The sequence below is a fragment of the Anabrus simplex genome, chromosome 4 (genome assembly GCF_040414725.1).
Source record: "Anabrus simplex isolate iqAnaSimp1 chromosome 4, ASM4041472v1, whole genome shotgun sequence".
Lineage (NCBI taxonomy): Eukaryota > Metazoa > Arthropoda > Insecta > Orthoptera > Tettigoniidae > Anabrus > Anabrus simplex.
In genome coordinates, this window is record NC_090268.1 from 121,853,058 (window position 1) to 121,870,638 (window position 17,581).

Below are 17,581 nucleotides of genomic sequence, written 5' to 3' on the forward strand. Positions count from 1 at the left end.
AACAAACAAACAAACAAACAAACAAACACAATATTAACAAAAAGTGAGCGGACTTTAGTACGGAAGAACCTCATCTTGTATATTATTTCGTAATAAAATATGTATTGTCATATTTTATATATGCATTATTTGTACCATATACGCTTTGCGAATAAAAAATAAAGTATCTTTCCCTTCCAGTCGTGCTTGTATTCAAGGACTTACAATGTTCAGCTTATTATTATTATTATTATTATTATTATTATTATTATTATTATTATTCCGGCCCCGTGGTGTAGGGGTAGCGTGCCTGCCTCTCGCCCGGAGGCCCCGGGTGCGATTTGCGGCCAGGTCAGGGATTTTTATCTCGACCTGAGGGCTGGTTTGAGGTCCACTCAGCCTACGTGATTAGCATTGAAGAGCTATCTGACGGTGAGATGGTGGCTCCGGTCTTGAAAACCCAGAATAACGGCCGAGAGGATGCGTCGTGCTGACCACACGACCCCTCGTAATCTGCAGGCCTTCGGGCTGAGCAGCGGCCGCTGGGCAGGCCAAGGCCCTTTCAAGGGCGTTAAGTGCCGTGGGGTTTGGTTTTTTAATTATTATTATTATTATTATTATTATTATTATTATTATTATTATTATTATTATTATTATTATTATTATTATTATTATTATTATTCCTAAAATAATCGATATTATCAATCATGGATGAACAAAGGCTTCAAATCAGGAAAGGAAAATAATACTGTGCAACATACAGCAAACATTAAGGTTAGGTTTCATTAAGAATAATCCATTGTTGTTGAGATGACCGCATTTACTGTTGCTTTTTTTTCTTTCCTTTCACACTGAGCGACAATACATGATTGCGTAATCTTCTATCTCTGTCTTCTCTTATACACTTTACAACGTAACGACCATGGCCACCAGGCAAGGCATATAATATACAGTGCGAGTCTTCTGCCCCTTGTGAATGTAGCTTTAGGCCACACTTCGCACACACGCATTTTATAGACAGTATACAAACATCGGGCAATGCCGATGTGCACGTGTTACGGATGTTATTGAGCACACTCCGTAGAGCTCTGGCGGCTTTTTGCCATAGATTAGGAAGTAGAAGTGCTCCTGAATGAACTCATTAGCCATTCGCAACAGCGAATGCAACCTTTAAACACGTGGAAGTGTGCTTTAGGTCTACGTCTAGAGTAGGCACTGGATAAAGTGTAATCTTCCGGTAACCACCTACTGTATATCCCTCTTTAGCTCGGTTGTGAATAATTCAAGAGCGGGCGGATTAAGTGCGAACTGGTTCGAATCCGTGGAGGTGCCGGTGTTTTAGATGTTTGTTTTTTAAATTTCATCTTACTTGCTTGTTGCTGCTTGTTGTTTAAAAGGGCATAACTATTTCGCCTTACTTCACGGTCATGTTGCCTCGCATAAATGTTTCGAGCGACTGGATGTGTATGTGGCCCTGAAAAGGCCCGTTTGGTGATCAGGTCCCAACGGGAACAGAATGGCCGGTGGAAGGAACTTGAAGTATGTGAACACAAGTTCGCTAACGCTGTATGTGCTCGAAATGGTGACCTTGATTAATGCATACTTGGGCACGCCGTTAAATTGAGACTGACTCGCTAGAGAATTTAAGGTGTAACGGATCTGCAGGCCTCTGTAATTAGTAGGGCCCGGATTTATATGCACTAAAAAACCTGAAAATATGCATGCAAATATGCACTAAAAAGTTACAATATATGCACGGAAAATAAGGAAATATGCTCTTAAAAACATGCAATTTTATTCACTTACCTATTTACAGGTATCATTTATTGCAAAAAGAAGCATCACAATAGGTAACTAGTAGTCTTTCTATGTTTTCTGGAGACAAACTATGTCTGTTGTCCGTCAAAATGAGTTTATAGGTTGAAATTGATCGTTCTACATCAACTGACGTAATTGGACAGTACTTATACATGGGCACCAACGTTTCGGAGCATACATCTGGCAAGGATACCCTAGTTCCACTCAAGTATTGACTAATTAACTTAATCTTCTTCAGTCCTGGGTTCGAATTCAACACCTTTTCTAACTTGCATTTAATCTTCTCTCCAATTTCGCCTGGAGCGTAATTCAACGAAGATGCAGCTTTTTCAACGAGATCAAGTGATTTCTGGAGGGGAGTACCAGAAGATTCTAAGCTCTCAATGGCTTTTGGAAGTTTAGAAAAATGTGCATGAATGAAATTCACATCTTGATAAACAGTAGCGGTTTCAAACACACCTTTTGCATCACGGACACACGCAATATGTTCATCTTCAAGTTTTGTAACCACTTCTTTCACTTCATTAAAATGTTCCTGATAAAATGATACTGCAGATAACCATGTCCCCCACCTTGTCAGGACAGGTTCAGGTGGCAAAGGAACTTCAGGTAGACAATCTTTGTAGAGCTTGACACGAGCTGGTGCTTTCAAAAACAGTTTCTTCCCACATCCAATTAAATTGTTAACAGCTGGAAACTGTGCGCGTATTTCTTCTGCAATGCGGTGTAATCCGTGCGCTAAACAGGTTACGTGTATGAGTTTTGAATAAAATACTTGGAGGGCCTTTGCTGCTTTCAACATGTACGAAGCTGCATCTGTGAGTAGTACAAGCACTTTACAACAATTAGTCTCAATTTCAGATGGCCACAATAGTCGCAGAGAATCATTTACAAATCTTGCTATTGTGCTATGGTTGGTTTTCTCTAGTACTTTACAAGCAAGAAGATGTGGCTTACCGGGTTCGTCTGGATGTAATTTACCAACCACGAAAGTTGGTATGTAACGGCCACACGAATCCGTTGTCTCATCCACCGATATCCAGACACAGTTCCTTCCGATATCAGAACGGATCAATTCCAGGGTAGATTCATATAGCGGAGGTAGGTAATTTTTCCTAAGAGTTGATTCATCTGGTATTTTTTGATTTACGCAATATTTCTCGAGAAATGATCGCAGAACTGAATTGTTTAATTTATTCCATGGAATGTTGCTGCATACGAAAGCCCTACAAAGATCATTTGAAAATGTATTAAGACTACAGGACTTGGGCTTTACCTGTGTAAGAAGTAGTTGTGGTGTGCTGTTCTTCTCGTCCTTTGCTATAATATGTGCAGTTGTTTTTGAATGCTGTTCAAGCTGAAATTTCTTTTCACATTTCACTTCCTTTGAGCAAACTTGACAGTACACGATGACACCATCTGTTGAATAGTCCCTATTACCCGACACCCACTGATTTAGTAAATTTCTTCTGCTGCTCTTTTCCTTAGGCATTTTTTAAAAACTAACACTTTTAGAGATGAGATGCAGGGCACTAAAATGGAACGTAACTAGTGAACTGAAGATACTTCTGCCCTGACCAAGTGCCCAGCCCCCTGAGATTATTACCTGCTGTGATAGAGAAAGGAATTCAGGGAAGTCCAGCCTGCCTACCCACACCTAAGCTATCTGTTGCCATTGTCAGTTGTGAAAGTAAAATGCCGTTACACAGACAATCGAAAATACCAACTAGCGAGGGATGCACATAAAATAGGCAACTAGCTAGGGACGTACAATACAGATTTATTTTAGTAGTTCTTGTAATTATCCTTAAATTCAGACATTATATACCGGAATATGCTGTTACGTCTAGAATATGCACTAACCCTCAAAATATATCAAAATATGCAATTGCATATGCGCATATGCATTTTAAAAAAATCCGGGCCCTAGTAATTAGATTTCGAAGGCTCTCAGGATCTTCCGGCTGTTGTGCGTAGACTACTTGTTTAAAATGGCACTACAGAAAGAAGTCCTGTGGTGTTAAATCTGGCGATCTGGCGGGCTTGGGAAAAAATGTCCTCCTCTTCCTTTCCATTGGCCGGGGTGGCTGCGGACGACTGCTGAATTGTGCAGTGGTAGACATTCTATCAAACAGGGATATTTTAACATATTTAATTGGCTGAAAGATCTTTCTAGCATTGGACAAAATAATACTAAACGTATATAACAGCACTTCATTCCAGAACTCTAAGGTACTGTCATAGTTCTTCCTTTCCATGGACCACTGGAATCAATTTTTGTTATACATGTTTTCTCTCGTTTCTTATTTACAGCTGTGTATAGCTCGGATATCTGCAGTTCAATGTTTTTAAATATTTTTTTATTGATATTTGTTCGTGACGTCGCCTCTGTAGATCTTTTGCCACTACTTACACCATATGATATGAACCTGCGTGTAATTGTAATTACGGAAGTGTAAAGTGTTGAATGTGAGGAAAGGAACGTTAAGGACGACACAAACACCCAGTCCCCAGGCCAAGGATATTAATAATTTACAATTAAAAACACCTAACCCGGCCGGGAATCGAACCCGTGGCCGCCGGGTGACAGGCGGACGCGTTGCCCGTTGCCCGCGGGGCCGGACCAGTTCAGTATTCTCTAACAGTTTATATTGAGTTTATTTACTGTCATGGAATGTCTTGTGTTGTTGCATATTGTTGTTTTCTTAGTAAAATGATTGAATTGTCCTATTTACAAAGAAAAATATAGGTATTTAAAATTTCTTCTGCTATTCGGGAAGCTAAATAAAATTTCTAATAACATTAATCGAAAGTGAAATGTCCAATATCCCTCCACTGAATTGTTATTTGGCAACCCTGTGGGTAACACTAAGAATACTGTTCATCCAACGTACAGCTATTGCCATCAGCGCAATGGAACCTAGCCGCAGTGACAATAGAAAAATGGTGAAAGGAGGTGATATGGGTAACAGTTGAATGATTTACTGAGGATGGAATACCACAGACTCGGCGTCCACCAAAGGAATGTGCTGGCGTCTGCAACAAATGTGACGAACACACAATGTCAAACATGTTTTGTGTTGCGGAACGACTTCGCGGTTTATCTTTATTGTTTGACCATGCACGAAATCACTTAATCATTTTCACACATTTTAATATGAAATTCGATCAGACAAGATGAAGTGCAGTGGTAAGAGGTATGAAGTGACTGCTTGAAACACGCCTACACTAATTCATTTGAAACCTGCGTGGCGGATCCTCTCATTGGACGAAAGTAACAATCGCGCCCGTGTTTAAGCGAGGAAACAGAAACGGTACAGTAACTTTTGAGGAAGGCCTATATTACTTATTTTAACTATCCCAGAGGTTTATGGAGTACTATGAAAACGACAATGCAAAAATTGGAAGACAATCAGTTGAATAACAATCAGTTTCTCACTGTAGAGAGGTTGTCAAAAATCAGAACGACTGCAGATTTTCAGTCGAAGCAGTTGAAAAATAATTCTCTCTCGATCTCTGTGTGACAGTGGGAGCAATTCAGGCAATAAATATTATGAAATCGATATCGCCACTGAAAGATGTGACACGGTGCTCCAGAACTGAAACATGCATCCCGCGGATCAATATACCAATACTGTACACTGATATGAGAAAAATCGATTAAATATTAACATTTTGTAAGAATTCCTTTGTCCTGTTCCTATAATATGCAATAAATATTCCTGATTTTAAGATCAGTGATAATAAAAGAACAGGTAACTGATTGTGAGAACATAATGTTCCATCGAAATAACCGAATTTAATCATGTTTCTTTTATAATTCAGTATTTAGGACGTTAACATTTAGTGCATACTACTCATGATTGTAGACGAAAGGAAAGACGACTTCCATCACCTCGTAGAATAAAATCATCAATTAAAGGAAAGAAAATGCACTTATTTTGCTGTTAGTTATGGAGGTTATAGTATTTATACAGTACAGCAGATGCTACTTTCGAAAGAAGTGTTTCCGGCTGCGAGTATTATGGGTGAGTTCAGATCCAACACTTTATTTTAGGTAGTTTGAATAATACTCGATTTCCAACCGATAGAAGGAACATTATTTCAGTATTTGCAGGTTTTACTAGCTTTTACACGTCATTGATCTGAGTGCTTTACATACAATCGTCGCTACATTTTTACTAATATTTGTAAACATTAAAAAAAAAAATTATTCGTATTAGCTTCTCTGAGTCCACCCCACGGTGGGGATTAGTGCAGTATCTTCCCATCCGTTATATAGGTTTTTATTCGATTTCCAGATCGAATATGAATAAGGAACGGTTGCACTCAGCAGCGCGAACATAACCGAGAAAGGAGGTCTATTAAAATTCCACTCTCGGTCTGCTTAATTGTTATCCGTAGTATTCCACTCCAGCTAAATACTGGAGTGGAATAATACCGTATCTAGAATAAATAATATTTTAATGCAGTCAACGGCCATTAATAATAAAATGTACACATAGTCATTTCACAATATTTAGGCATTACAAAATTGAATCAAGGATATTTTTCTTTTCTTGCATTTTTCCACATGATGTCGATCACGTATCTCCCGACAAAGAGAACATACCGGTGTACATCCTTCCGTCGGAGTATGAAAAGGTTTTGAACTACAGATTTTGTAGTGAAAACCATGCACCGCGTATCATGTTACAAGATGTCCTAATTCATGATTTGTTTCAGTCCATTCCTTTACAACCATGGCATCTGTGGCATAATCACTCCAAATTTCTGACTTTTTCCAGCGATGGTCTCTAAGTAATCTTTATAAGCTGGTGTAGTTGGGAGAGGCAGTTGTAAGCGCAAATCTTCCAAAAACATAGGTTCTGCACATAGCTCATAGACTGGTCTGGAGGGTATGTACTTGGAGTCGTATGAAGCCCGTTTCAGAAACGTTGCTTTTAGTTTTTCTATGTGCTTCACATTTGATTTTGTTAGATATTCCCATATTAAGTGAACCCCACATATAATTATAGTCTGTATCTTTATCTTGCTATTTTGCTTAACGTCGCACCGACACAGATATGTCTTATGGCGACGATGGGATAGGAAAGGTCTAGGAAGTGGAAGGAAGCGGCCGTGTCCTTAATTAAGGTACAGCCCCGGCATTTGCCTGGTGTGAAAATGGGAAACCACGGAAAACAATCTTCAGGGCTGCCGACAGTGGGGCTCAAACCCACTATCTCCCGATTACTGGATACTGGCCGCACTTAAGCGACTGCAGCTATCGAGCTCGGTATATCTTTGTCTTGAAGAGATCCATTGCTCTCTTCAAAGACAACTTTTGCAGGTGTTGAATGTCACCGATAGGTAGTATCGCTGCTGAAAGTCTTTCTTTCAAGTGTAACGTGAATAAAGACAAGATATATCCTTCAGCGGGTCTCATTTTGGATTCATGGGTTGGCGTCCACAGGGTCTCTGGACTGGATGAATCTGACTTTACTTTCACTTTTCCTATCAGAGTTCTTCCAACTCCGACGATAGTTTGCGAGGCCTCGATAGTCTTTCAATTGAAAGAATGTTCAACCTTATCGTAGCCCTTCTCTCTCTTCCCTGATACCTTCATTCTTTGATGTGTTGGACTTAATAATCACCACCACCATTATTCCCTTCTAACTAGAGTTAAAAGGGGGAGGGGGGGGGGGAAGGTTATCTAATTGTACTTCCTCAAAACAATAGTCACCACCACCTACGGAGCAAGAAAGATCTGTTCCACAAGCTCCGTCACGGTTACCATGACAACAAATAATTAACCAATGGATTCTCATGAGAACGTTAATCATTGGAAAGAAGCGATGCGAAGTCAGTTTGGAAGAACGATATCGAAGTGGGGTACTCGTGTATGATTTCGTTGCTGTGAAGATATGTTGGGATTATTATAACGGTATTATACTGGTAATTAATTTAACTTGGTTCCGGAAAAGAAGTAGGGGACTGCTAATAATCATAATATTAGTCACACGTGTTCAGAACTGCTACATAGTTGGAGATATTTTTATATCACGAACCTAGGGCTTGTGTTGTATATGAGGTCTTTCTGTTGGTGTATGCATGTATAAAAGAGAACTAAGCTGGACTTCCTCGTGGAACTCGTCAAGCTGAGAACCGATCTTTCAAAACGTTTTTGGAACGCCAGAAGTGAAGTCTAACCCATGAACTAAAACTGCGTCAAAAACGAGGTTATCAAACAAAAGCAGTAGAATGATTTGAATTTTAACCTCGATGTGCTTCCGGTGTTGACTCGGCAATTACGACTTCAGTGAGTAGGCCTACCTACCTTGGAGAACCTGCTTTACCGTCCTGTTAGCGAGAAAAACACACCCAGTTTTATTTACGCTGCTAGGTAAGGTATTCCCCGTTTACAATTCTTTCTGTGTGTCACGCTTAAAGTGGAAGTTAGTCTATTAATGGGGAATCTCGTGTTCGAATCTCGGAACTAGTTGATGTTTCAAATTCAGTCTAAACTTATGTTGATTGAGTTTATAAGAAGTCATTCTCAGCCTCTGTGAGTGGGGGCGTTAGAATATCTACGGTATCAACTGCCGTCGTAAGAGGCGACTAAAAGGGAGACCAGGACGACCGTGGTTCCCCTAGCTTAGTCTGGCATTGCTTCCACTTACTTGTGCTGGTCTCCTTGTTTCGATCTGTTCTATCCGACCTCCCTTGATCAAGTCTTGTTCTTTTCCAACCCCGACGTTATACGCCTGTAGGTGGGGGCGGTAGAATAACACCCACAGTATCCCCCGCCTGTCGTAAGAGGCGACTAAAAGGGGCCCCAAGTGCTTTGAAGTTTGGAGCGTGGGTTGGCGACCACGGGGCCCTCAGCTGAGTCCTGGCATTGCTTCCACTTACTTGTGCCAGGCTCCTCACATTCATCTATCCTTCCGACCTCTCTTGGTCAACTCTTGTTCTTTTCCGACCCCGACGGTATTACGTATGGAGGCCTAGGGAGTCTTTCATTTTCATGCCCTTCACGGCCCTTGTCTTCTTTTGGCCGATACCTTCATTTTTCGAAGTGTCGGACCCCTTCCTAGTTGTACTTCCTCTTAAAACAATAATTACCACCACCCCGACGTTACCTCCCTCTGTGGGTGGAGGCGGTAGAATAACACCCACGGTATTCCCTGCCTGTCATAAGAGGCGACTAAAAGGGGCTCTCAACTTGGGAGTGTGGGTTGGCGACCACGGGGCCCTTAGCTAAGTCCTGGCTTTGCTTCTACTTACTCGTGCGAGGCTCCTCATTTTCATCTACCCTATCCGACCTCCCTTGGTCAACTCTTGTTTTTTCCAACCCCGACGATATTAGGTTCGCGAATCCTAGGGAGTATTTCACTTTCACACCCTTCATGGCTCTTGTCTTTCTGTGGCTGATATCTCTTCTATTATTTCACCTCTGATTAGTGTTAATAGAGGATGGTTGCCCAGTTGTACTTCCTCTTGAAACACTAATCACTACAAAGATAGACAAAGAGTGCCAAGTTATTCACTCTTTCTCAGTTAAATTACAGGATGGTAGAACGATAGGCTATGCATGAAGATGTAAAGGCCCTGCATCCTAAATCCTATACAGTCACCACTTTCTTTGTTTACAGGTTATGAATCTCTGCTTGAGTTGATTACGTAGACTACGTTAGGCTGATTGACCCCATGTAAGAATTAAGAGATATAGCTAGCCGAACTTTGGATGTTTGTGTTAATATGCTTGTTTTAGCTACTGAATTGTATACATCCTACAAATTTCTTATTATAACTTTTGTGAATATTCTGAAGAATTCTTTTAACTGATCAATGGCTGTCATAACAGTCTGATATAGGTACCATACTCAAATATGAGCTAACAATTTCTAATGACTTTAATTTCTTGTCTGTTTACAGGAGTATGCATTATCGTCTTAAAGCGCTCCTCTTCACGAGCAGTATTGCGATCCTCCGCCTGCAGGACGGGCGCAAACATCAGGCCACTCGTTGTTCTAAGTACGCCTTCAACGACGATTTCAGAGAAAACCAACTTTGTTAGAAAAAACGGCTTATTTCAACATTCATCTATTCATCGTCCATTATTTGAACTGGTAAGTTTTGTTATGATCAGAATATCCCTTCTGAATAAGAGAAAAAAGTTTTAAATTAGAAATGTATCTAGTTTTCAAAGCAGTTCATAAGGTACTTTAAATGTAGTAATAATTTCCTTACAATTTTTAGACACACTTTGTTATAAAATGCACATTATGGAAAATCTTTAGTCCAATATCAGTTCCTTGTACACATGATTTTTGCCAAACTAAATTTCACTCTGTCTTTCAGTGTGAAATTGTCTATAAAGTGAATTCAGCACCATGCAATTTCAATCATTGACTCTTTACTGCTGATATAACCAAGTTCACTTAAAGTATCTGGTATTCTTAACAGTTTATTTGACTAACTAAAATACGAAGCTTGTTGGAGACTATTGAAGAGTATTGTTAAGTTCTAACTGTCCAACTCGTTGGCTGAATGGTCAGCATACAGGCTTTCGGTTCAGAGGGTCCCGGATTCGATTCCCGGCTGGGTCGGGAATTTAATCTACATTGGTTAATTCCCATGGCCCGGCGGCTGGGTGTTTGTGCTGTCTCCAACATCCCTGCAACTCACACACCATACATAACAATATCCTTCACAACAATAACATACAGTTACCGACACATGGCAGATGCCGCCTACCCTTATCAGAGGGTCTGCCTTACAAGGGCTGCACTCAGCTAGAAATAGCCACACAAAATTGTTATTTTTATGTCCTAACTGAAAGCCATCTGATTTAACATGTTCCATATTTAAGCTTCTTGTAATAAAGAATGTTCTGAAAATTCTGTGTCCTGCAAAACAGAGCACTGAATATACTCTTCAGTTTATCCACATTAATGTCAAGCATACAGGTCTACTGGTATTTTAATATTCCATTACCAAATGATCTCTGTGTAAAAGCTTCAGTCATTATGTTGTACAAGCTGAAAAGTTGATAAGTTCATTTACACCAACTTGAACTCTTGATATACTGTCACACAGTATAAGAAGAGCTGGAAAAATTGTGGTGTAAACAAATTCAATCTGTTAAGTAAAACAGTAACTCCAGTGGCATTATTTTGTTGAGCTTTTCTATAGCCTCCCTGAGCACTTATCAGGAGCCCTTTCATTCTCAGTTTTTAAAACTAAGCTTGTTAACTACATGAAGATGTAAGTACTCCTACACTTCAGTTTGTTAGTTTACTATAATTATACTGTTCGTATTTGCCTGCCTGGTGGCAGAAGAAGAAGATTATAATAATGAGATTGCCTTTTGCTGATTAAATTGAAAATAAAAATTAAAGTTTTGTGTATGGAAAATACTTTTAAAATGTTTAATTTCATTTAACACACATATAGAAAATGCTCCTTCTCCCTCTACTCATCAATGAATGATAACAGTGCACTTTCCGCATTATAAACAAGTCTACGCTGTGAGTCATGTATGGTTGAATAGACCGGAGACAGGTAACGTGAGGAGTCGCGTACAAACAAAACGACCGCATAGCCAGCTTGTCACTCACTGAAGGAGTGGAGAGGGATAAAAGTAGTGTGACAGAAGTGTGGACGAGTCCATTGAAAGGTACTGAGGGGGAGGAAGTATAATAAACAGTGTTCGTGGAAGGATTGATCAAAATAAATGGAAATGGTCGAAATGACCGGACGCAACCCCTCATGGGTTAATAGTTGCCACTAATAAAGAAACAGCCCTCGTAATTAACCATCGCAAGTCTGGGATCTAAATAAATTTTTAAAAATTAAATAATTGAAAATTTTACTCAACATATTATATTCATAGGCAGACAAAATACATCTATTCAATTGACAAAATGTAATATGAGCCATGATTTTCTTCTTCATTTATCATAACTATTAAAAGAAATTTTACGTTTATGTCCATTGTATTTGTTACTGTCCAGTGGAGAATATAACTTTTGTTTTTTTCATTCAGAAAGTCTGTTTTATAAGTTTTTATTGTGTTACAAAATTGTAATACAATTAATTAGAAAGTAAAGGAACATAATTCTTGGAGTCAGAGTTTGAAGAGTTGGATGCATTCACTGCATTGCTTAAGTGCAGGATGCACTAGGAGACAGAATATAACAACTGATAATATTGTCATCTCAGTGAAACTTGAGAGTAGGTTAAAGATGATGATGATGATGATGATGATGATGATGATGATGATGATGGCATTTGTGGAGGCAGGTCTTTTGAGTAGACTACCGTGGGCGACACTCATGTCTGCAAGGATGGCACCCTACCTAGAATGAAATCTAATGTTGAAGGTGGCACAAACACTCAGTCTCTGAGCCAGAGGAATTAACCAGTGGAGGTAAATATCCCCATCCTAGCTGGAAAACTTATCCTGAAGCCCCTTGATCAACCACCAGCATACCAACCAGTTAGCCACAGAACCAGACGGCTGAAAGATGAAGGTATGAATTAATCTTGTAAGAAGCAAAATGTCTGAGATCATAATAGACATGAAAACCATGAATAGAGAAAGTCCCTGACTCTTTATCAAGGGAAGATGGTTACTAATAGCAAATAATAGCAACACTCTTGAGATGGTTATATTCTACTCTGATGAGCAATTGAATTAGAGTTACCTAGCCAGTAGTGTATAGCACCTCTTTTTGCCCTGATGGCGGCAGCAATGTGGTGTGACAAGGATTCTATGAGACACTGGAAGGGGAGCCATACTGATCCATGACTGCAGCATAGCCTTCCATAATTTTCCAGATATTGGTCGGAGTAAGTTCCAGTGCCTATACATCTCTCTCAACATTATTCCAGTTGGGGGCCTGGCAAGCATCCTTGTGTCCATGTAGGCCTAGTGTTCATCGAACCGATTGGCTACAATTTGGGAACAGTGAGCTGGTATATTATCTTTCTGTCTTATGTTAGATATTGGAGGTGAACAAATGAGTGGACATGAACTGACAGCAGGTTCCTGTATCATTCGTTGGCCAGGAGCCTTAGCAGATGTATCAGGGATCTCGTTTGATTCCATGTGGAGGATACCACCACCAGACTGGAATATACCTGTAGGCAAGACAGAACCATTACCTCATGTGCTTTGCAACACACTCATTTCCTGCCATCAACATGTGTCAACTGTTACCTCGACTCATCTGTCCAGTCAACCTTTTTGCATTGTTGAGAGTCCAATGGCAGTGTTCCTCTTCTAACATCATTCTTTGTGTATTGTAACATGCGGTGAGTGGAAGTACCCTAGTGGAACGGTGGCTTCAGTACCCCATGTGAGGAGATTGTTCTGGCTGGTATGTCCAGCATTGAATTCACGAGTGATCTGCTGGACTGTGGCCTGTCTATCCACCTTTACCATCTGAGCTGTCACATGGTGACTTTTATCATTAGCACATTATACGCCACAGTAGTCGCTCAAATTCACATTCAAGCCTAGTGTCTGCATGACTTGGGAGATAGAACTATCCATACTTCGATACCAAGAATTAGGCCACAGTAGAATGCGCGGAGATCTTGTGTTTAATCCATCCTCTGCTTAGTATGAGGTCTGACAATATCTCTCTCACATGCCACACCGTACTATTATGTATGCTGGATCTGCCACAGCTCCATTTCAACAGAACAGCAGCTGTCTCCAATTCAATTGCTCACTAGTGTATGATTAAATGAATATGTTTGATTTGTTCTGGTGCTTATTGATGGCTAGTACATACTATAAACAACATCCCTGACTTAGCTGCTATCAACTCATGAATGAATTTCAAAGCTAAAATCTGAGTAAAATAAGCCTCAGAAATATAATTCTGAAACTGGGTGAAGAACTTTTCGTTCAGTACATGGAAAACGTCATTCATTCATTCAATAAGGACAGATGAAGAGAACAGTGAAAAGGAAGAGATGAGTACAAAGCACACAATCAGTACTGTTGTATGTCCGGCGCTCCCTTCTCGCTCCGACAGCCAGCTGCACGCGCGCCTGTGTATCATTCTGCTAGCTTCGACGCGCAGCCCTCAGTGCGCGTGCCTGACCATCGAGTGTACTATAAATAGGAGCTCCCTGCCTGCTCACTTGCCCACTTGCCCGGTGTCCAGCTCCAGAATACACCCTACGTCGAGCACGGAGGCTACTCCTCTTGAAAATGTGCTTCGACCAGGTGGACTGAATTTCTGGCAGTACGAGGTTTCACCTATGGTCACCGTCTCCCTTACCTGTATCCGCTGCCTATGTTCCGTAATTCTTTTACAAGCCATTTTCATTCCCTAAGTTATGCAAGCTCCCTTAGTTTCGCTAGGTGGAATTTCTTCAATCAATTGAACTTGCTTTTTAGGAATTCAGGCACTTCAACAACAAGGACTCTCAAAGACATTTATGTTAGTGTGCCAGATAGTTCTCGACTATCAACGTGTCAATTCACCAAGACTATCTTTTCAAGATAGAAGTGTATATAAAGACTGTAAATCTGTACATATTGTATAAAGACAGACTTTTCTCAAGATTCAATATTCCTTTTTGCTTCAAAATAAATTTCAGTTATTTGTGTAAATATCATAAAGTGAAGCAATAAAAGTTGTGTTTTGTAAAATTCAACCTTGGTTACAACAAGTACCAAATGAATAAGTGCTGGAAGAATACAAAGATGCTCTGCACTACGTGCAAAAACCATGTTTATGAACTGTGCATTAAAAAAAGTTATCTAAAAAGCAATTTTTAATGAGTACAAGTAAAATACTTTGTATTAACCACTCACAAAATGAATGAGTGATGGTATTGTATGTTCTTCACACTTAATCGCACTTAATTTTCGTCACCTCCAATGTAGATACAAGCATTGCTTCCACTTACTTGTGCTAGGCTCCTCACTTTCATCTATCCTATTCAACCTCCCGTGGTCAATTCTTGTAATCTTTTTCAACCCCAATGGTATTAGGTTTGCGAATCATTTTCACGTCCTTCATGACCCTCTCATGCCCAATACCTTAATTTTTCAAAGTGTCAGAGCCCTTCCATTTTTCCCTCTGATTTATGTTAATAGAGGATGGCTCGTACATTCTCTTAAAACAGTAATCACCACCACCACCACCTTCCTCAACAAACATATCTAGAAGTTCAAATGTTTCTGAGAAAAGAGTATTTACAAGGAAGTTACACAATTTCATGTGCTCCTTCTTTCTTTAGAGCAGCTGTACATTCTTCCCTTAGAAAGTTCTCTGAGTACCGGTAATTATATTCAGAAATGAGAACAAGGATGGATGTTTCTGTAGTGATAGTCTTTGGTTAATCACATAAGCACATACCAAAAGGGAAACAGTAAGTGCTGAGGTAATGTGTACTGTGTGTCAAAAAAATGTTTCCATAAGCGTATTGTGCATTTTATATATATATATATATATATATATATATATATATATATATATATATATATATATTTGTGACTTCTTAATAACGTAATAAGTGAAAAGAAAAGTATTAGCAGTATACTGTAAATGCATTAGAGCAGACTTAACAACAGAATGACTGCATTGGCAGTTCTGAACATGAAACTAGTTATATCGGTTCTAGAGTTACACCAGTACAGAAAAAAAAGAAGCATGCAATATAATACAATATAATAATCCTCCTTTTGGTAAAATTTTATCTGTACTTTATATGAATTCCACTAATTGTGCCATGTATAAAATTTGTTCTTCAGAATCCAATTGATGTTTGATTGCTTGTCTTGAAAAATCTTGCACACTTCCAATAGTGACAGTGTACTGTTTGTTCACTTCAGCAGGTGTAGAATTACTCTGGAGGTTCAGGAGATTTGGTATTAGCCAGATATCTAACTGCTGTTGTCTGACTTTCCTGCATTGAACTACTTTCTTCAGTATGAAGCCCTTGCCCAACAGTGACACCCCTTTGGGTATTAAGTTATTGACAGCTGGTACAGCTGCCTGCATAGCAGATTTTGCAACTTTTCCTCTGGATACAGCAAAAGTTCGTCTCCAGGTATAGTATTTTGTTAAATATTGCTTATAGAATTAGTCCACTTTAGATGGTATGTATCTTGGTTAAAGTCTGAAGTGAATGTTTTTGTGAGCCGCACACAACATTGGTGCCTTACTTCTCCCAAAGTAAAGGTACAAATCATTATGGTAGTCTTTCCAGATTTAGACAAATCCTCATGCAAAACAAAACATGGACATCTTTATAATGAGTCAAAAGTGTTCATGGCCATTTTAATAGGTTCACACAGCCCTCAGTGCAGCTATCTTTTCCTTGGCAACTAAATATAAGAAGTCATTTATTAGTTATGTGTTACACATACACACTACTCAAATATGTTTTCATACCTCCTTGATATGCACACATTTTGAAATAAAACCAGAAATGCATTTAAAATAAAACCTTCTGAAATAAAAGGCATTTTTTAGACACAACATAATTGCACAGCATGTCATAAAATGATCCCTGATCCCAAAACGGATAAGTAGTAATTGTCTTAATATAGAATATTACCACCCCTCACTTGGATAAGAGCTTCACAACGCTGCACATTTCATTGAGGCAGACTTCCTCACTCTTACAAAAAGGGCAATTTCAAGGGCTTATAATGTTTGGAGTGGTCGATTTCTCACTTGGATGCATTGTTCTAGTTGATCCCAGACCTGTTCAATTGGATTCAGACATCTGGATGCCTACTCCTTTCGTTGCACATGTTACTCTTGCAGTAATCACCGAATGATGTTGGCATCGTGTACTCTAGCATTATCATGCATGAATGCTGCATTATTTCGAAGTTGCCTCAGATGCACCAGTAAATTCTCATCAATATACCATCGAGCAATTAAGGATCCATTGTGAATGGTCAGGAAATCGGTTTTCATGTCAAGACTTATGCCTGCCCACACCATAACAGATCCACCTCCATAAGCATTGGTAGACTGTACAACTGTCAGATGAAATACCTCCCCATGTCTTCTCCAGACTAACAGACGACCATCTGAATGATATAATGTGAAGCAGGGTTCATCCAAGAACAGCACAGGATGTCAGCGTCTTGGCTGCCAGCACAGATGATCTGTAGCAAACTGCAGTCTCCTGCTATGATGTCGTTCATACAGTGCAGGTATTTGAGCTGGTCATCAGGATCTTAAATTGGTCTTGTCTGTTTCTGACTGCTAACTAACTTGTACACCAAAGCCTGCTGTAGGTGCACCCCTAGTACTCCTGCTGTAACTTAGCAGTTTAGGTAAGCTTGTAGACGTACAAAATGATCCTGTCTTGGGGTTGTTTTCTTTTGGCGGCTTGTGCCTTCCAGCCTCCTGAAAATTTGTCCACAGGTACCAAATTGCATTCTGAGCAACCCCTAGCATTCTGGCAATGTACCTCTGTGAGTAGCCTTCTTGAAGCACTGTAAGTATGCGAGTAACTTCATTCAACGACAACTGTTTCTTCTGTTGCCTATCTCAGTCGGTACAATCAGCCATGGCTTGTAAACACTCTATTGTACACAGACCAACCTTCACACACACGTTGAATTGAGGCACTAATACCTTTCAGTTGACACTGATGCCTCGCAAACATGCAGATGACAGGGAAGCCTCTCTTATGTAAACGGGACATGTTATTGCCATAATAGTCCAATCTCGATGTTACTATGCATTCGTTCATTCTAGTTAGGAATATCTAAAGGCGTGAAGATTTATTTGGGGGGGGGGGGGGTGGCAGT

At 39.7% G+C, this 17,581-nt stretch overlaps 1 protein-coding gene across 5 annotated transcripts in view; it reads left to right on the plus strand.

Moving 5' to 3' along the window:
- LOC136871680 (dicarboxylate carrier UCP2) overlaps nt 1–17,581 on the plus strand; it is a 118,068-nt gene that overhangs the window by 62,452 nt on the left and 38,035 nt on the right. For 4 of the 5 annotated variants that reach the window (XM_067145178.2, XM_067145181.2, XM_067145179.2 and 1 more), the window contains exons 2-3: nt 9,715–9,908; nt 15,641–15,858. In XM_067145178.2, the coding sequence (XP_067001279.2) occupies nt 15,739–15,858 (120 nt within the window). In that variant the 5' untranslated portion in view covers nt 9,715–9,908; nt 15,641–15,738. The remainder of the gene's footprint in view (nt 1–9,714; nt 9,909–15,640; nt 15,859–17,581) is intronic. The other variant, XM_067145182.2, reaches the window with a different exon arrangement.